The sequence below is a fragment of the Pseudophryne corroboree genome, chromosome 3, assembly GCF_028390025.1.
Source record: "Pseudophryne corroboree isolate aPseCor3 chromosome 3, aPseCor3.hap2, whole genome shotgun sequence".
NCBI lineage: Eukaryota > Metazoa > Chordata > Amphibia > Anura > Myobatrachidae > Pseudophryne > Pseudophryne corroboree.
This window is the reverse complement of record NC_086446.1, coordinates 476707818-476729023: the sequence shown is the minus strand read 5'-3', so window position 1 is coordinate 476729023 and position 21206 is coordinate 476707818. Positions and strand designations below refer to the sequence as shown.

The following is a 21206-nucleotide window of genomic DNA, read 5'->3' as shown; positions in this document are numbered from 1 at the left end:
TGGATCCTGATTTGCCACAGGTGCTGCGGGCTGAGTAGTGGGTGCAGAACACCCAGTACCTGAACCCTCAGCAGAAATCTTTTCCTCAGGTAAATCCGTGGCGCCAGCACTGCCTGATGCAGGAGTGTCTGCGGATTTCCCGCCCTGTGTAGCAGACATTATTGGAAATGTAGCCTTAGGGCGTATCAGTACAATATAGCCAGACAAACACAATACCTGACAAAAAAACCCTAAGATATGTGACTGCAATTGCAGAGCACAAACAGAGGATTTAAGTTGTATGAGGTGACTTAAACACAGTGAAAATTACAAAAAACAGTATATCCTGTGGAACACTATGGTATATGAGACCTTGACGCACTTAGAACCCCAGGGTACAGAATATAATGATAACAATATGTGTGATACACAGAATAGAATCCAAACAGCAGCTATAGGCGCACACAATCACAGGTACAATGCAGAAATTATTACATATAACCAATAAAACTGTTTTGGACTAGTAATACTACATATAGCTATGTATGTATACAGATATAACAATACACAGTAAACACTGGATGTATATTACAGAATACTTGCACTAAATATTCATATAGTAGTGCACTTGTTCTTAACTAACGCTGTCTAAATGACATATAGAATACTTAAGTGTCCTATAAATGCACAGCGCTGATGAGACAGGCGGCTTTACAGAGGAGACAATGCCCAGCAGTCCCAGGATCAGTGCAGCTCTGTGAAATGGCGCCCAAACGCTGAGAGAGAGAGAGATGCAGCTCCAGGGCGGGAACACCTGCTGTAGATGGCGCCTGGAGCTGGGGGAGGGGCTACAGGTCAGCGCCTTATCCCCTCTGCTGGAATTCACCACCAGGTACTATGGAGCCTATAATAAACGGATTTTAGTAAATCCGACCTGTGCTCCCTGCCCTGGTGGATATAGTGGGGACCCTGCATGGCCACAGTGACCGGATCGCGATTTTGGTGGCTCCCACCTCCCTGAAGTGCGGCCACGCGATTCAGGAAAACAGCAGTGGTGATGTGTGCCAGATGATCGCAGCGCCTCCGCTGCAAGTACCCGGCAACCAGGGTGCGGGAGTATGCAGCGCCGCTGGGGGAGGTGATGGAGCCGCAGAACAGAATGTCAGCATGACATACACAGCATCTAGTGCCTGTGCTGCAGCCCTTGAAGTCTTTTTTTCTTCTTAAAAAGTTCTTATTAGGACTGCCTAGCGCAGCCCCCCGATAGTGACCTGCACTGCAGGCACCAACTTACAAACTGAGCTCCAGTGCTTGGAGGCGGGGCTATAGAGGAGGCGGTGCAGTGCATCCAGGGAACAGCCAAAGCTTTAACCTGTTGGTGTCTCGGATCATGATCCAACTCTACACCCCCAATGTTATTCCGTGTGGAATACAGTGTACCCAGCTGCAGAAATATTGCCTAATGTAGCAAACAAATACTCAGCTTTATTTAAACACTATGGACAGTATTCAATTCTTTTCACCCCTTCCACACCCATTTTGTTTCTGCTAACTGGCATGGTATAATCATTTCAGCTCGCTATCCCAGGGCTAGCGAGGACACCCAACCCTTTACGCAGCTAAACCTGATTAATATGGACGTGATAAGAGCAATAACGGGGATCACTTTAGAAAGGAGATTGGGAGTGGTATATCTGAATATCGCCCTATATATTTAAAATAAGATTTTACTTACCGGTAAATCTATTTCTCGTAGTCCGTAGTGGATGCTGGGGACTCCGTAAGGACCATGGGGAATAGACTGGCTCCGCAGGAGACAGGGCACTTTAAGAAAGAATTTGGATACTGGTGTGCTTTGGCTCCTCCCTCTATGTCCCTCCTCCAGACCTCAGTTAAAGAAACTGTGCCCGGAAGAGCTGACAGTACAAGGAAAGAATTTTGGAATCCAGGGCAAGACTCATACCAGCCACACCAATCACACCGTATAACTCGTGATAAACTTACCCAGTTAACAGTATGAACAACAATAGAGCATCAGATCAACCCTGATGCAACTATAACATAACCCTTATGTAAGCAATAACTATATACAAGCATTGCAGAAAAAGTCCGCACTTGGGACGGGCGCCCAGCATCCACTACGGACTACGAGAAATAGATTTACCGGTAAGTAAAATCTTATTTTCTCTAACGTCCTAGTGGATGCTGGGGACTCCGTAAGGACCATGGGGATTATACCAAAGCTCCCAAACGGGCGGGAGAGTGCGGATGACTCTGCAGCACCGAATGAGCAAACACAAGGTCCTCCTCAGCCAGGGTATCAAACTTGTAGAACTTTGCAAAAGTGTTTGAACCCGACCAAGTAGCTGCTCGGCAAAGCTGTAATGCCGAGACCCCTCGGGCAGCCGCCCAAGAAGAGCCCACCTTCCTTGTGGAATGGGCTTTTACTGATTTTGGCAGCGGCAATCCAGCCGCAGAATGAGCCTGCTGAATCGTGTTACAGATCCATCGAGCAATAGTTTGCTTTGAAGCAGGAGCACCCAGCTTGTTGGGTGCATACAGGATAAACAGCGACTCAGTTTTCCTGACTCTAGCCGTTCTGGCTACATAAACCTTCAAAGCCCTGACCACATCTAGTAACTCGGAATCCTCCAAGTCACGAGTAGCCACAGGCACCACAATAGGTTAGTTCATATGAAAAGATGACACCACTTTTGGCAGAAATTGCGGACGGGTCCGCAATTCCGCCCTGTCCATATGGAAAACCAGATAGGGGCTTTTATGTGACAAAGCCGCTAATTCTGACACGCCTAGCTGAAGCCAAGGCTAATAAGCATGACCACCTTCCACGTTAGAAATTTTAACTCCACGGTTTTAAGTGGCTCAAACCAGTGTGACTTCAGGAAACTCAACACCACGTTAAGATCCCAAGGTGCCACTGGAGGCACAAAAGGGGGCTGAATATGCAGCACTCCCTTTACAAACGTCTGAACTTCAGGAAGAGAAGCCAGTTCTTTTTGAAGGAAAATGGATAGGGCCGAAATCTGGACCTTAATGGAACCCAATTTTAGGCCCAAAGTCACTCCCGACTGTAGGAAGTGAAGGAAACGGCCCAGCTGGAATTCCTCCGTAGGGACATTCCTGGCCTCACACCAAGCAACATATTTTCGCCATATACGGTGATAAGGTTTAGCAGTCACATCCTTCCTAGCCTTTATCAGCGTAGGAATAACCTCATCCGGAATGCCTTTTTCTGCTAGGATCCGGCGTTCAACCGCCATGCCGTCAAATGCAGCCGCGGTAAGTCTTGAAACAGACAGGGCCCCTGTTGCAACAAGTCCTGTCTTAGAGGCAGAGGCCATGGGTCCCCTGTGAGCATTTCTTGCAGCTCTGGATACCAAGTCCTTCTTGGCCAATCCGGAACAATGGAGTATTGTTCTCACTCCTCCTCCTCTTCTTATGATTCTCAGCACCTTGGGTATGAGAGGAAGAAATACATAGACCGACTGGAACACCCACGGTGTCACTAGTGCGTCTACAGCTATCGCCTGAGGGTCTCTTGACCTGGCGCAATACCTCCCGGGTGGAGGTCGTGCCTGCTGAGGAAGTCTGCTTCCCAGTTGTCCACTCCCGGAATGAACACTGCTGACAATGCACTTACGTGATTCTCCGCCCAGCGAAGAATTCTGGTGGCTTCCGCCATCGCCACCCTGCTCCTTGTGCCGCCTTGGCGGTTTACATGAGCCACTGCAGTGATGTTGTCTGACTGAATCAGCACCGGTCGGTCGCGAAGCAGGGTCTCCGCTTGACGTAGGGCGTTGTATATTGCCCTTAGTTCCAGGATGTTGATGTGAAGGCAAGTCTCCTGACTTGACCACAGACCTTGGAAATTTCTTCCCTGTGTGACTGCTCCCCACCCTCGGAGGCTTGCGTCCGTGGTCACCAGAACCCAGTCCTGAATGCCGAATCTGCGGCCCTCGAGAAGGTGAGCACTCTGCAGCCACTACAGGAGAGACACCCTGGCCCTGGGGGATAGGGTGATCAGCCGATGCATTTGTAGATGTGATCCAGACCACTTGTCCAACAGATCCCATTGAAAGGTCCTCGCATGGAACCTGCCGAAAGGTATGGCCTCGTATGATGCCACCATCTTTCCCAAGACTCGCGTGCAGTGATGCACAGACACCTGTTTTGGTTTTAATAGGTCTCTGACCAGTGTCATGAGCTCCTGAGCCTTCTCCATCGGGAGATAAACCCTCTTCTGGCCTGTGTCGAGAATCATGCCCAGGAAGGGCAGACGAGTCGTAGGAATCAACTGCGACTTTGGAATATTTAGAATCCAGCCGTGCTGTTTTAACACTTCCCGAGAGCGTGCCACGCTGATCAGCAACTGCTCTCTGGACCTCACCTTTATGAGGAGATCGTCCAAGTATGGGATAATTGTGACTCCTTGCCGTCGCAGGAGCACCATCATTTCCGCCATTACCTTGGTAAATATTCTCGGTGCCATGGAGAGACCAAACGGCAACGTCTGGAATTGGTAATGACAATCCTGTACCACAAATCTGAGGTACGCCTGATGAGGTGGATAAATGGGGACATGAAGGTAAGTATCCTTTATGTCCAGAGACACCATAAAATCCCCCCCCTTCCAGGCTTGCGATGACCGCTCTGAGCGATTCCATCTTGAACTTGAACCTTTTCAGGTATATGTTCAGGGATTTTAAATTCAATATGGGTCTGACCGAACCGTCCGGTTTCGGTACCACAAACATAGTCGAATAGTAACCCCTTCCCTTTTGAAGGAGGGGAACCTTTACCACCACCTGCTGAAGATACAATTTGTGAATTGCGGCTAACACTATTTCCCTCTCTAAGGGGGAAGCTGGCAGGGCCGATTTGAGGTAACGGTGAGGGGGCATCTCTTCGAATTCCAGCTTGTATCCCTGAGACACAATCTCTATAGCCCAGGGATCCACCTGGGAGTGAACCCACTCGTGGCTGAAATTTCGGAGACGCGCCCCCACCGGGCCCAGCTCCGCCTGTGGAGCCCCAGCGTCATGCGGTGGATTTAGTGGAAGCCGGGGAGGACTTCTGTTCCTGGGAACTAGCTGTATTGTGCAGCTTCTTTCCTCTACCCCTGCCTCTGGCAAGAAAGGACGCACCTCGGACTTTCTTGCCTTTTTGTGATCGAAAGGACTGCATTTGGTAATACGGTGCTTTCTTAGGTTGTGAGGGAACATATGGCAAAAAATTTGACTTTCCAGCCGTAGCTGTGGAGACCAGGTCCGAGAGACCGTCCCCATAAATTCCTCACCCTTGTAAGGTAAAACCTCCATGTGCCTTTTTGATTCGGCATCGCCTGTCCATTGCCGAGTCCACAGGACCCTTCTGGCAGAAATCGACATTGCATTTATTCTAGAGCCCAGTAGGCTAATGTCTCTTTGAGCATCTCTCACATATAGGACAGCGTCTTTTATATGCCCCAGGGTCAGTAATATAGTATCCTTGTCCAAGGTATCAAGTTCCTCAGATAAGGTATCTGTCCATGCTGCTTCAGCACTACACATCCAGGCCGACGCAATCGCCGGCCTTAGTAAGGTACCTGAATGTGTATAAATGGACTTCAGGATACCCTCCTGCTTTCTATCCGCAGCATCTTTTAGGGTGGCCGTATCCTGTGACGGCAGGGCTACCCTCTTGGATAAGCGTGTTAAAGCTTTGTCTACCCTAGGGGAGGATTCCCAGTGTAACCTGTCCGTTGGCGGGAAAGGATACACCATAAGCATCCGTTTGGAAATCTGCAGTTTTCTATCTAGAGATTCCCAAGCCTTTTTCACACAACTCATTTAACTCATGTGAAGGGGGAAAGGTCACCTCTTGCCTTTTTTTCCCCATACATATAAACCCTCTTGTCAGGGACTGGGGTTTCCTCTGTGATGTGCAACACATATTTCATTGCTATAATCATGTAACTGATGGCTTTAGCCATTTTAGGCTGTAACTTTGCATCATCGCCATCGACACTGGAGTCAGAATCCGTGTCGATATCTGTGTCAACAATTTGGGATAGTGGGCGCTTCTGAGACCCTGACGGCCTCTGCGACACAGGATCAGGCATAGGCTGAGACCCCGGCTGTCCCAAGGCTTCAGCTTTATCCAACCCTTTTATGCAAGGAAGTAACATTATCATTTAAAACCTTCCACATATCCAATCGGGTGTCGGCGCCGTCGGCGGCGACCCCACATTCATTTGCTCCCGCTCTGCTTCCACATAGCCTTCCTCGTCAAACATGTCGACACAAGCGTACCGACACACCACACACACAGGGGATGCTCTATTTGAAGACAGTTCCCCCACAAGGCCTTTTGGAGAGACAGAGAGAGAGAGAGAGAGAATGCCAGCACACACCCCAGCGCTATATGTCCCAGGAGTCACACAGTAACTTAGTGTTAACCCAGTAGCTGCTGTATATATTGTTTTTGTGCCAAATTTATGTGCCCCCCCCTCTCTTTTAACCCTCTTCTACCGTGATTCTGCAGGGGAGAGCCTGGGGAGCTTCCTCTCAGCGGAACTGTGGAGAGAAAATGGCGCTGGTGAGTGCTGAGGAAGAAGCCCCGCCCCCTCAGCGGCGGGCTTCTGTCCAGCGTTTCTGTGTAAAAATATGGCGGGGGCCCATGCATATATACAGTGCCCAACTGTATATATGCCCACTTTTGCCAAGAGGTCTCTAATTGCTGCCCAGGGCGCCCCCCCCTGCACCCTACAGTGACCGGAGTATGTGGGTTTAGTGTGGGAGCAATGGCGCACAGCTGCAGTGCTGTGCGCTACCTCATATGAAGACTGGAGTCTTCTGCCGCCGATTTCGAAGTCTTCTTGCTTCTGTCACCGGCTTCTGTCTTCTGGCTTTGCGAGGAGGACGGCGGCGCGGCTCCGGGATCGGACAACCAAGGGTGCGATCCTGTGTACGATCCCTCTGGAGCTAATGGTGTCCAGTAGCCTAAGAAGCAGGACCTATCTTCAGTGAGTAGGGCTGCTTCTCTCCCCTCAGTCCCACGTAGCAGAGAGCCTGTTGCCAGCAGATCTCTCTGAAAATAAAAAACCTAACAAAATACTTTCTTTTTAGCAAGCTCAGGAGAGCTCACTAAGTAGCACCCAGCTCGTCCGGGCACAGATTCAAACTGAGGTCTGGAGGAGGGACATAGAGGGAGGAGCCAGAGCACACCAGTATCCAAATTCTTTCTTAAAGTGCCCTGTCTCCTGCGGAGCCCGTCTATTCCCCATGGTCCTTACGGAGTCCCCAGCATCCACTAGGACGTTAGAGAAATGTGAGCTAGTATGCTCCCTCCTACTAACTATGTCAGCTACCACAACCCAAAGGAACACAATTTGCCCAAGTGCAAAAATGCTTCCTCAATAGATAGATTTGAGGCTCCATAACACAGATGTCCAATCCTTCCTTAGGGGTCAAGTATCAGCTACATTTCAAGACATATAGGGATATAACAGATATGCCTTAAAAATTTTTATCAACCACCTACATCTTCACCATTTATGTGGCATCTCTTAGATGGCTTATTAGGAGCACCATCATCATTAGCTGTATACAATATTTACCTTGCGCTACACACTGCAGTATTTGAATAATGTAAGGAATATAAATACCAGTAGGTTCATCACATCGAAAGAATTTATTTACCTCCGTGTTCTCATCTTGGAAAAATTTAGTGTTAATTTTCTTGCTTATGATTTGGGTGCGAATGTAATCTTTAACAGCCAAGCAGAGGCGCATTTGCTCCAAAATAAATTCTACTTTCTCCTTCTTCTCCATTGAGCCATATGTCTCCACCTGAAATCACAGAGCAGGCATTACATGGAACGTCTCCACCTGAAATCACACAGCAGGCATTACATAGCATATCTCCACCCAAAATCACACAGCTGGATTACATATAATGAACAGAGAGCTAACAGTTCTAAATGTCATGGCATTGTTCTTCACTTGCTAAAATCAATTAGAAGTACAGGTTGAGTATCCCTTATCCAAAATGCTTGGGACCAGAAGTATTTTGGATATCGGATTTTTCCGTATTTTGGAATAATTGCATCCCATAATGAGATATCATGGCGATGGGACCCAAGTCTAAGCACAGAATGAATCTATGTATCATATACACCTTGTACACACAGCCTGAAGGTAATTTTAGCCAATATTTTTAATAATTTTGTGCATTAAACAAAGTGTGTACATTCACACAATTCATTTATGTTTCATATACACCTTATACACACAGCCTGAAGGTCATTTAATACAATATTTTTAATATCTTTCTGTATTAAACAAAGTTTGTGTACACTGAGCCATCAGAAAACAAAGGTTTCACTATTTCACTCTCACTCCAAAAAATCCGTATTTCAGAATATTCCGTATTTCGGAATATTTGGATATGGGATACTCAACCTGCATCTAGTTTCACATTGGAAACATTTTCACTGTCATCCAACAAAGCATCCAGAAAACATGCAGCAGACATTACAAGAGTGCAAGCTAAATATTACATGCAACAATATAGGAATTAGACACAAGACACTACGGCAGTGGCTCTCAAACTGTGTGCCTCGGAACACCTGCAGGGATGCATTGGATTGGTCGTCCAGGAGGACCAAATCCAATTAGTTATGGTCAATGGAATAGGCAAAACCAGTGCTGGTGACTGCTATTCATAAAAAACGTGGACAAATATAAGCAAATTTTGTCCCTCACCACACAATTGAACCCAAGGATGACATATAAACACAATTTACTTCATTTCATTTTCTTTCTCAATAAGAAACTGTTGGCCTAGGGGTGACATTGAAAAAAAGATTCTGATACCCTAGAGCAGGCCTGGCCAACCTGTGGCTCTCCAGTTGTTGTGAAACTACACATCCCAGCATGCCCTGCTACAGTTTTAACATTAATAGCAAAACTGTGGCAGGGCATGCTGGGGGTGTGTAGTTTCACAACAGCTGGAGAGCCACAGGTTGGCTATTCCTGCCTTAGAGTTTGGGAACCACTGCACAAAGGGGTATATTTACGACCACTACTAAAGTGCAAATTTTTAGAAGTGGGGATGTTGCCCTTAGCAACCAAATTCTAGTTATTTTCTTCAAGAAGGTGCTAGATAAATAAGGAGAATCTGATTGGTTGCTATGGGGCAACATCCCTACTTCTAAAAACACACACGTTATTAAATATGCCCCTTAGTTTCCACCTTGGACCATAGATCAAATGAGAGAATATATCCACCAGGTGTCAGGTACCAGGCATTGCACAAAGCTTATTCATAAGGGACTGTAACCTAAATTCTCCTTCATCCAATCTGGGAGACTCTTCTACCAAGGGAGTAGAGTCTGCTCAGGAGTTGGGCATTTAGGAGTTAATAATTAAACAAAGTTCTCTGCTTTGCAGCCCTCTCTCAGTAGTTTATCCCCAGTTTAAACCAAGCGCCTCATGGACTGTGTGCTTCTGTGTAGGAGCAGCCATTTAATTTTACTGCATTTTATTTCATTTGACCAGGGATGGACTGGGGTCCAAATTCGGAACTGTGCAAGTGCGCACGCGGCCGGAAAGCACGTGCGCGCACTAGTGACGGGGACGTGCCACAAGTCAAGGGAGCATGGACTCGTGGCACGCCCCAATTTCTATGGAGATGGGCAGAGGGGTGGGGGAGAGTCTACAACAGAGAGCCGGAGCCTTCCCGGCTTTCTGAATGACAGGACCGGCCCGCCAGCCCATCGTCCCTTCTGCCAGATGGGCAGTCCGGCCCTGCCTTTGACTTTAGATTTGTTTAATTTTACATCAGTTTACAGTATTTGAACTCGTTTTCTTTTCTCCATCATCCAACATGCAGAAAACTGCTATCATGTAGACATACCAACTCTGTCTCAAGGGGAAGGTATATGCTCAGACCAAGCTGTACACTACATTCTCCCAGGACCTGAACATCAGTTCTGAAAGAGACTGAATGATATTTAGAGAGTCAATACGATAACAGTTTCTTTGGGGAGATCCCTGTATAGAAACTATCCAGGCAAAGGTCTCAAGAGGTCTAAGACCTAACTCCTCATGAAATATTCTTAACCTGAACCACAGAAGGGGAAGATATCTAATGTCCCCCGAACACAGAAGACAGATACACGCCACTGACAACTGGTAGGGAAACTACTTTTATTGTCCTCCCCATGGGACAAAAGCTAGACTTCTAGATAGCTTACTGCCTATTGGGTCTATTCAATTATGTTCGGATTTTTTTAAACGTCGGAAAAACTGAACTTTCCAACTTTTTTATGTCGAATTTGGATTCAACCTATTCAAGCTGTATATTGGAGGATATCTCCCACCTGATTACTAAGCCAGGTAACACCCTGCTTAGCTCCTGAAGTCAATCAAGACACTGTCTCCTGAGAGTGGTTAAGCCATAGACTGTAATACGAGTTCTGAAATATGACCGTACAGACAAGAATGTGTACAGATAAGTCTGCATTCTCTCTCTAGCAGTATTCAGTAACTATGGAGTACTGCTAGAGAGAGCTCAGACTTATCCGGAGTTACAGCAGACACTTTCCACTTGCTGTCTTTGCATTGCTTATGAACAGACCAAGGTCAGCTATGGCTATACCAGAAATGTGGGCAGTGCTGTGCAGCACTTTTTAGATGCACACTCTCTACTCTAATGTGCTGGATGCAGCATTTATAGAGTCTGTAAATTGATGCGTAGTGGGAATTGGGAGAGTTCAGTTTTTTGTTTATTTGTTGTTGTTGTTGTTTTTTTTTTTTTTGGGGGGGGGGGGGGGGGAGAGTTACGTGGCAATCATTTAAACCAGGTTGATTTTGCCATGTAAATGATTGCCACCTTAAAAAAAAAAAAAACCCAGGGGAACTCTCCCAAAATCTATCACTTTTTCATTCTCTCACACACACTTACATTCCCCCTGTAGGAGCTGAATGGTTGATATGACGCACTTTTCCACATTTTAGAAGGCTTGATTAGTACATGGAACTGGCAACAGCAAACTAAACTTTTTAGTTCTGCAGCTTATGTCTCAGAACTGGTCCCTTATATGGGTCCACAGAGCAGCGATAGCAGTACTGTATAATCCTGGTCCCATTCCTAGGAAATACCCTTATGCCAGCAGCATGCACATTGCACCCGTGACAGAGTAGTCTCTGTGCTTTGGGTCTTCCAACTGGTCCCTTTTGTTTGCAGCAGGAGTACCAGTAATATGTCCATGTGCATGTGCATGTGCATTACAGTACAGGTTGAGTATCCCTTATCCAAAATGCTTGGGACCAGAAGTATTTTGGATATCGGATTTTTCCGTATTTTGGAATAATTGCATACCATAAGGAGATATCATGGTGATGGTACCTAAATCTAAGCACAGAATGCATTTATGTTTCATATACACCTTATACACACAGCCTGAATGTCATTTTAGCCAATATTTTTAATAACTTTGTGCATTAAACAAAGTGTGTGTACATACACACAAATCATTTATGTTTCATATACACCTTATACACACAGCCTGAAGGTCATTTATTACAATATTTTTAATAACTTTGGGAGTAATTCGGAGTTGATCGCAGCAGCAAGTTTGTTAGCAATTGGGCAAAACCATGTGCACTGCAGGGGGGGCAGATATAACATTTGCAGAGAGAGTTAGATTTGGGTGGGTTATTTCATTTCTGTGCAGGGTAAATACTGGCTGCTTTATTTTTGCACTGCAATTTAGATTTCAGTTTGAATACACCCCACCCAAATCTAACTCTCTCTGCACATGTTATATCTGCCCCACATGGTTTTGCCCAACTGCTAACAAATTAGCTGCTGTGCCAACTCCTGATTAAACTCTCCAACCCCATGGTAGCACCTATTTTACAGGTGGATTTGGAGAAAATAGGATTTTCATTACCTACCGGTAAATCAGTTTCTCGTAGTCCATAAGGGATACTGGGGACACTCCGTACGATGGGGTACAGATTAGCTCCAAAGGAGCCGGTGCACTACAAATTCTTCAAACATGTTGTGCTGGCTCCTCCCCTCTAAGCCCCCTCCCACAGCCCAGTCTAAGAAAACTGTGCCCGAAGGAGTTGGACATAATTGAGCGGAGGAAACATGACAAGACAACGAGTGGTGAAACTAACGAACCAGCACACAACAGAACAAGAACAAAACCAGCAACATCTAGCTAAATAGAACAGCTGATCCAAACAACTATCACACAAGAACAAAACCTGCAGGAAAAGTTAAAGCACAGAGGCGGGCGCCCAGTATCCCTTTTGGACTATGAGAAAAGGATTTGCCAGTAGGTAATTAAAAACCTATTTTCTCTAACATCCATAAGGGATACTGGGGACACTTAGTACAATGGGGACGTCCCAAAGCTTCCAGAACAGGTGGGAACGTGCTGACGCCTGCAGGACCGAATGTCCAAACTGGACATCCTCTTTAGCCAGGGTAGGGATGGGCATCGGTATATCCCCTAATAATGGTTGCCATCAATGGTGCAATTATCTGGAACTATCGATGGTTATAAAATATGCTAACATCTACCATCAATGGTTCCTGGTATCGAATAGTCACGCATGCGCAGAAGAGGCTTTGCTGGAGAACATCTCTGCGAGCAATAATTACCTCTGCGCATGCGTGGCGTTGCTCCCCCGGCGGCTGGATGCACAGTCTCCCACTGAGTGATACACAGTGGGCGGAGAGAAGGAGGACGGGGAGATGGAGGGCGGTGGCGGGGCTGGCGACGTGCGGACTATGCAGCTGCTCTGCCTTCCCTTCCCCCTCAGTTACTGTATCCCGGCAGCACTAGCCAGTAATGAGTGGAGCCAGGAGGAGAAGTATATCTGGCCAAGGAAGCATCTATCTACCCCTGACTCCAGGCACAGCAAAATTCCCTCGCCATCAGCCCCACACCCCACCATTGATGGCGGAACACTATCTCATGATGTGCCATCGATGGCGAAAGTATTAGATACTGGTGAAAAACCATCGATTTGGAATTATCGATGGTCATCCCTAAGCCAGGGTATCAAACCTATAGAACTTGACACACGTGTTTGTCCCTGACCAGGTAGCGACCCGGCATAGTTGCAAAGCAGAGATTCCACGGGAAGCCGCCCAGGAGGAACCCCCACAGACCTAGCAATGCGGGCCTTGATAGACCATGGAACAGACAAGGCTGCTGAAGTATAGGCTTGTTGAATAGAAAGCCTAATCCAACGAGCAATCGACTGCTTTGAAGCAGGGCAACCATTCTTTTGAGTATCAAACAGCACAAAAAGGCATTACGATTTTCGGACAGCAGCTGTCCTCTTGACATAAATCTTCAGGGCACGCACCACATCCAAGGATTTAGGATTCGAGAAAGTGGCCGAAGCCGCATGAACCACAATAGGCTGACTCAGGTGGAACGCAGAAACCACCTTTGGTAGAAACTGCTGACTAGTCCCGAGCTCTGCTCTGTCCTCATGAAAGACCAAGTAGGGACTCTTGCAGGATAAAGCTCCAAGTTCCGAAACTCACCTAGCCGAAGCTAATGCCAATAGCATAACAGTCTTCCACGTAAAGTACTTGTTTTCTACAGACATCAATGGTTCAAACCAAGAGGATTGCAGAAAAGCCAAAACCATGTTCAGATCCCAAGGTGCCGTGGGTGGTACAAAAGGAGGCTGTATGTGAAGGACATGCTGCAAGATAGTCTGGACTTCAGCCAACGCAGCCAATTTTCTCTGAAAAAAAATGGACAAAGCAGAGATCTGGACCTTTATGGAGCCTAACTGTAGGCCCATATCCACTCCAGCCTGTAAGAAACGCAGAAAACGCCCCAGGTTGAAATCCGCAGCAGGATACCTTCAGCTCTCACACCAGGAGACATATAGTTTGCAGATATGATAATGCTTCGACGTGAACGTGACTGCCTTCCTGGCTTGAATCATGGTTGCAATAACCTTGTCCGGAATACCCTTCTCAGTTAGAATGTTCCGTTCAACCGCCATGCCGCTAAACAAAGCACGGGTAGATGATCGCCCCTTGCTGAATAAGATCCTCCCGCATTTGCGGAGGCCAGGGGTCTTCTACTGCCATGGCGAGAAGGTCTGCATACCAAACTCTTCGAGGCCAAATCTGAATTGCATGAACACCCTCCCTTCTCGCCCACTGCCGCTGCCTGAGGGTCCCTTGTTCTGGAACAACAGCGCCGAAGATTTTTGTTGAGTCGGGAGGCCATTTGATCGATCTGCAGACAGCCCCACAGATCTGTTATTTGTCGAAATACCTGCAGATGGAGACCCCACTCTCCTGGGTGTAGGTCGTGTCGACTTAGGAAGTCCGCCTGCCAGTTGTCTACTCCCGGAAATGAATACGGCCGATACCGCCCTTGCATTCCTTTCCACCCAGTGAGCAGGTTGTATACCACTCGTATGCAAGCTCTGCTCTTTGTTCCTTCCTGTCGATTGATGTACGACACTGCCGTGGCGTTGTCAGACTAAACTTGAATGGCCTTGTCTTGAAGCAGGGGAGAGGCCTGCAGCAGAGCACTGTAGATCGCTCTGAGTTCACCCCAGAGAGAGTCTGGTCTGGGGGGGTGCAGCAGAGCACAATGCCTGTGGTACACTAACCCTCAGGGCCGTTGTCCTGTCAGCGGGATCCGACTCAGCGCCTCCAGGAGGTGCTGTCCTTCGGTGCAGGTAGGCTGTTGCCCAACAGCCTACCTGAAAAAAATAAAGTTTTAAATTAAACTGAAAAAAAAAAAAAAAAAAAAATATCTTCTGGAGCATCCTATCCTGAGGACACATTTTTCTAAACTGGGCTGTGGGAGGGGGCATACAGGGGAGGAGCCAGCACACCCCATTTGAAGAATTTCAAGTGCACCGTCTCCTTTGGACCCCATCTATACCCCATCGTGCTAGGTGTCCCCAGTATCCCTTATTGATGTTAGAGAAACGGGTTTAATGATGAGTACCAAAAAATCATCTTACTTTATATAGGAAATAAAGGAGTGGTGTGTGGTACTCCACTGCCTGTAGCCTAGAAATGTGAAGCAACCACCACTGCTTTCACTGGACAAATACTGACAATTAACGGCCCTGTATTACAAGAGCCATTAAGTGTGAAACGTCCATTGGTCTCCATTCTGTTGGGTCATTAACGTTGTTCGTAAATAACCACTAAGGGCCCGATTCAGAGGTCTGCGCTAATACAGCTGTGTATTTTTGTGCATAAGTTAGCTCTCTGTCTGGATGCATTTTAGTATGAGCCTTTATCACATGGCTCTATGTGGGCACTGCCATTATGTAGTGTTAGTACTGCTATCGGAGAAGCCTTGACGTGGCCAATAGCTAAACAGGTCTTTGCAAATGCATGCAACCAATTTCTATGAAATTCTATTACCAGATAGGTTCAGATATGGTTACAGGTAAATTTTAGTGTGCTGGGGGATACTAGGGGGGGAAAAGCAACGCCCTCTCTGTCTGCTATTTGTTTGTGACCCCTCCCACTTTCTAGCACCTGATATATAATTAACTCCAGGAATGATTGAGCAACTGCCACTGTTTGTCTATTTTTGTGCACTGCAAATGCGAATTTATGCTAATGCCACAAGCAATGAGCTTCCCCTGGAGACACCCACCGGTTAAGTCTCTAATCAGACCCTTGCGTACAAAGAAGTACCATGGAATGCTCATCAGAGTAGCTCTATGGTTGCTCAGAATGTCCATCGGAACATGGCCGCCGGTGCAAGTGCAACTGTGTCTTAGGAAAAAGTCGCTGGTTGTCATACACCCCAGTCTGGCTAGCCACCCTGTTATCTCCCAGGAACGCTCCCTCAATATACATTCACTCTGCGTCCAATTTAGTTTTGCAACCAGCAGTGGTAATCATCAAGACATATGCGCAGTGCGGCTCAGGCGCATATGCAGATTTAGAACACTGTTTGCTTGTTTCCACCATTGACACTGCGTCCATCTCTGAATCAGGCCGTAAATGCACATATTTGCAGTTACAGCAATCACAAAGCAATCTGAATTCATTGTCTAATATATAATGAATTGATAAAGCCCATTGCAGAGCGGGAGCACTTATAACATAGCAGTGCTGGGCTCATTATGAGGTGTGTGGCTTTACATATGGGTGGCAGGACTATGGGGAAAATGTGTCAAACCTTCGAAAGAGAAAAGGATGTTCATAGAAAACAATTCACTTCTGTTATATTATAGAAGGTGCTATATAAGTTATAGCTAGAAGCTGATTATGTTGCTATGGGCAACTTCCCCACTTGATTCCTTCAGAGCACAGGTTCTCAAATTCGGTCCTCAGGACCCCACAAAGTTCATGTTTTCCAGATCACTTGTGGATTTTTAAAATGTGACAGCTGGTGAGACACAGTGCACCTGCCGGGTGACCTGGAAAGCGTTTACTGGGGGGAATTCAAATGATTGAAAAGTTGGTTGGGTGTCTGTTTTTTCCTGTCTATTAGATTCCCCGCTTTAGAAAGGCGATATATCTCCCCTCCATCTAGCTAAACAGTGGTAGCAAAAGAATCTGTACAGTGAGCTATTATTTTAGTTTATACTCCCTGCTCTTAACTTTCCGGGATGGGTGGTGAGTAGCTGCTATGCTAAACTCTCAAAACTCACCCTAATGTAAGTGTGATGGTGAGAGGCTCTAAGCATGCTTTGCAGCACTCTACAGCAGGCGTTCGAGACCCTCAAACAGGTCATGTTTTCAGGATTTCTGTATGTGAAAGCAGGTGGGGAAACTACTGAACAAGCTAAATTTTTCAACTCACCCATGCAGGACTTAAAAAGAAAAAATAATCCACAAAAGATGACCTGTGCATAGGATACTCGAGGACTGCAGGTGAGAAGCCCTGCGCTACAGATTACAATGCGCATACACTGGTTCTAAATGTATGCATCCGCAGATGGATATGACGCGCAGGCAGAATATCTTCATACCATCGCTGCATGAGTACCTGCTTGAATTTGTCACCAGCATTTAGTTTCAGACAACAAACGTATTATAAAAAATTTGTGGGGATCTACACTTTGCTTTGAACCCCACTCGCTCAGTTTCAGAGCATCACCACCACATGTCATAATTACCTGAAGTTCCTGTAAGATGGAGGCTGCCTCATTCACATCCCCACTCTGTTCCTTAATGCCAGCCAGGGTATTTGTGAGACGAGCACGTTCGATTTCTACATATATCTGAAAGAAACAGAATAATGAGATCAATGCACAGAATCCAACCAGAGACAGAACCCATCACCAGTGGACTCTAGACTAGATAAAATAGCCGGCACTCGCAGAAACTTCAGCATCATACAGATGGAGCCACTCTAAACGTGGCTCAGTCTGTGGCGGGGCGCGCCCACCTTGGCGCACTTAGCATAGAATCTGGGAAGCCCCATTCACTGCAATGCGACTTTCTATCACCTAGCCGCGCATGCACGTTTGCGATGGAGCTGCATCAGATGAGCGCGGCTCCATCTGTAGCTATGACAGCATCTACAACTGATCGTCTACACCAGTGGTTCCCAAACCCGGTCCTAAAGTACCCCCAACAGTTCATGTTTTCCAGGATTGCAAGTTAAATAATTTGCTCCACCTGTGGGTCTTTTATTAGGCGTCAGTGAGTAATGAATACGCCTGTTCAACTGCTAGGTGACCTGGAAAACATGAACCGTTGGAAGTACTTTATGAACAAGTTTTGGAACGACTGGTCTACACTGTAACTGGAAATATACAAAAAAAACTACACTTATGCTTGGACACAATGGGGCCAATTCAATTGTTTTGGGTGTCTAATTTTCCTGTTTAGACGCCTAAACAACAGTCACAATTCAACTGTTTGCTCGCACAAGCATTTTGCACATGTCGCACCCAAAACGACAGGCTTTAGCTACATAAAAATAAGATTTTACTCACCGGTAAATCTATTTCTCGTAGTCCGTAGTGGATGCTGGGAACTCCGTAAGGACCATGGGGAATAGCGGCTCTGCAGGAGACTGGGCACAACTAAAGAAAGCTTTAGGACTACCTGGAGTGCACTGGCTCCTCCCACTATGACCCTCCTCCAGACCTCAGTTAGGATACTGAGCCTGGAAGAAGCTGACACAAAAGGAAAAGGATTTTGAATCCCGGGTAATAGGCCCTACACACTGGCCGATTTTTTGAAAGATATGAACGATCTCGTTCATAAATGAACGAGAACTCGTTCATATCTTTCAGTGTGGAGGCTCCAGCGATGAACGATGCGCGGTCCCGCGCTCGTTCATCGCTGGTCCCCCGTCGGCAGTGCATGCAGGCCAATATGGACGATCTCGTCCATATTTGCCTGCAGTTCTATGGAGCCGCGTGACGGGGGAAGTGAAGAAACTTCACTCCCCCCGTCACTGCCCCCCCCCCGCCGCCGGCTCGCTCGCTCGTCGGCCGTCTCCGCCGTCGGGCAGCTCGGCGGCGGGTCGGCCAGTGTGTAGGGCCCCTAAGACTCATACCAGCCACACCAATCACACCGTATAACTCGTGATATTATACCCAGTTAACAGTATGAAATATAACTGAGCCTCACTACAGATGGCTCATAACAATAACCCTTTAGTTAGGCAATAACTATATACAAGTATTGCAGACAATCCGCACTTGGGATGGGCGCCCAGCATCCACTACGGACTACGAGAAATAGATTTACCAGTGAGTAAAATCTTATTTTCTCTGACGTCCTAGTGGATGCTGGGAACTCCGTAAGGACCATGGGGATTATACCAAAACTCCCAAACGGGCGGGAGAGTGCGGATGACTCTGCAGCACCGAATGAGCAAACTCAAGGTCCTCCTCAGCCAGGGTATCAAACTTGTAGACTCTTGCAAGTGTTTGAACCCGACCAAGTAGCAGCTCGGCAAAGTTGTAAAGCAGAGACCCCTCGGGCAGCCGCCCAAGAAGAGCCCACTTTCCTCGTGGAATGGGCTTTTACAGATTTAGGGTGCGGCAGTCCAGCCGCAGAATGTGCAAGTTGAATCGTGCTACAGATCCAGCGAGCAATAGTCTGCTTAGAAGCAGGAGCACCCAACTTGTCGGGTGCATACAGGATAATTAGCGAGTCAGTTTTCCTGACTTCAGCCGTCCTGGAAACATATTTTCAGGGCCCTGACTACGTCCAGTAACTTGGAATCCTCCAAGACCCAAGTAGCCGCCGGCTCCACAATAGGTTGGTTCACATGAAAAGCTGATACCACCTTAGGAAGGAATTGGGAATGAGTCCTCAATTCCGCCCTATCCATATGAAAATTCAGATAAGGGCTTTTGCATGACAAAGCCGCCAATTCTGATACACGCCTGGCCGACGCCAAGGCCAACAGCATGACCACTTTCCATGTGAGGTATTTTAGCTCTACGGATTTAAGTGGCTCAAACTAATGCGACTTCAGGGAATCCAACACCACGTTGAGATCCCACGGTGCCACTGGAGGCACAAACGAGGCTGAATATGCAGCACTCCCTTAACAAAAGTCTGAACTTCAGGCAGTGAAGCCAGTTCTTTTTGGAAGAAAATGTACAGAGCCGAGATCTGGACCTTAATGGAAACCAATTTTAGGCCCATAGTCACTCCTAACTGTAGGAAGTGCATAAATCGACCCAGTTGAAAATCCTCCATTGGGGCCTTCCTGGCCTCCCACCAAGCAACATATTTTCGCCATATGTGGTGATGATGTTTTTCGGTCACCTCTTTCCTAGCCTTAATCAGCGTAGGAATGACTACCTCCGGAATGCCCTTTTCCTTCAGGATCCGGCGTTCAACCGCCATGCCGTCAAACGCAGCCGCGGTAAGTCTTGGAACAGACAGGGCCCCTGCTGCAGCAGGTCCTGTCTGAGCGGCAGAGGCCATGGGTCCTCTGAGATCATCTCTTGAAGTTCCGGGTACCACGCTCGTCTTGGCCAATCCGGAACCACGAGTATTGTTCTTACTCCTCGTTTTCTTATTATTCTCAGTACCCTTGGTATGAGAGGCAGAGGAGGGAACACATAAACTGACTGGTACACCCACGGTGTCACTAGAGCGTCCACAGCTATCGCCTGAGGGTCCCTTGACCTGGCGCAATATCTCTATAGTTTTTTGTTTAGGCGGGACGCCATCATGTCCACCTGTGGCCGTTCCCATCGATTTACAATCAGCGTGAAGACTTCTGGATGAAGTCCCCACTCTCCCGGGTGGAGGTCGTGCCTGCTGAGAAATCCACTCCCGGAATGAACACTGCTGACAGTGCTAGTACGTGATTTTCCGCCCATCGGAGAATCCTTGTGGCTTCTGCCATTGCCATCCTGCTTCTTGTGCCGCCCTGTCGATTTACATGGGCGACTGCCGTGATGTTGTCTGACTGGATCAGTACCGGCTGGTGTAGAAGCAGGGATTTTGCCTGACTTAGGGCATTGTAAATGGCCCTTAGTTCCAGAATATTTATGTGTAGGGAAGTCTCCTGACTCGACCATAGTCCTTGGAAGTTTCTTCCCTGTGTGACTGCCCCCCAGCCTCGAAGGCTGGCATCCGTGGTCACCAGGACCCAGTCCTGTATGCCGAATCTGCGGCCCTCTAGAAGATGAGCACTCTGCAGCCACCACAGCAGAGACACCCTGGTTCTTGGAGACAGGGTTATTAGGCGATGCATCTGAAGATGCGATCCGGACCATTGGTCCAACAGGTCCCACTGAAAGATTCTGGCATGGAACCTGCCGAAAGGAATTGCTTCGTAAGAAGCCACCATCTTTCCCAGGACCCGCGTGCAGTGATGCACCGATACCTGTTTTGGTTTCAGGAGGTCTCTGACTAGAGATGACAGCTCCTTGGCTTTCTCCTCCGGGAGAAACACTTTTTTCTGGACTGTATCCAGAATCATACCCAGGAACAGTAGACGTGTCGTCGGAACCAGCTGTGATTTTGGAATATTCAGAATCCAACCGTGCTGGTGTAGCACCTCCTGAGATAGTGCTACTCCCACCAACAACTGCTCCTTGGACCTCGCCTTTATTAGGAGATCGTCCAAGTACGGGATAATTAAAACTCCCTTTCTTCGAAGGAGTATCATCATTTCCGCCATTACCTTGGTAAACACCCTCGGTGCCGTGGAGAGTCCAAACGGCAGCGTCTGGAATTGGTAATGGCAATCCTGTACCACAAAT

At 47.3% G+C, this 21206-nt stretch overlaps 1 protein-coding gene across 1 annotated transcript in view; it reads right to left on the bottom strand.

Moving 5' to 3' along the window:
- PSMD12 (proteasome 26S subunit, non-ATPase 12) overlaps positions 1 to 21206 on the bottom strand; it is a 100381-nt gene that overhangs the window by 23221 nt on the left and 55954 nt on the right. The window contains exons 5-6 of the mRNA XM_063960826.1: positions 17136 to 17240; positions 7680 to 7829 (exon numbers count right to left, since the gene is read on the bottom strand). Of these exons, the coding sequence (XP_063816896.1) occupies positions 7680 to 7829; positions 17136 to 17240 (255 nt within the window). The remainder of the gene's footprint in view (positions 1 to 7679; positions 7830 to 17135; positions 17241 to 21206) is intronic.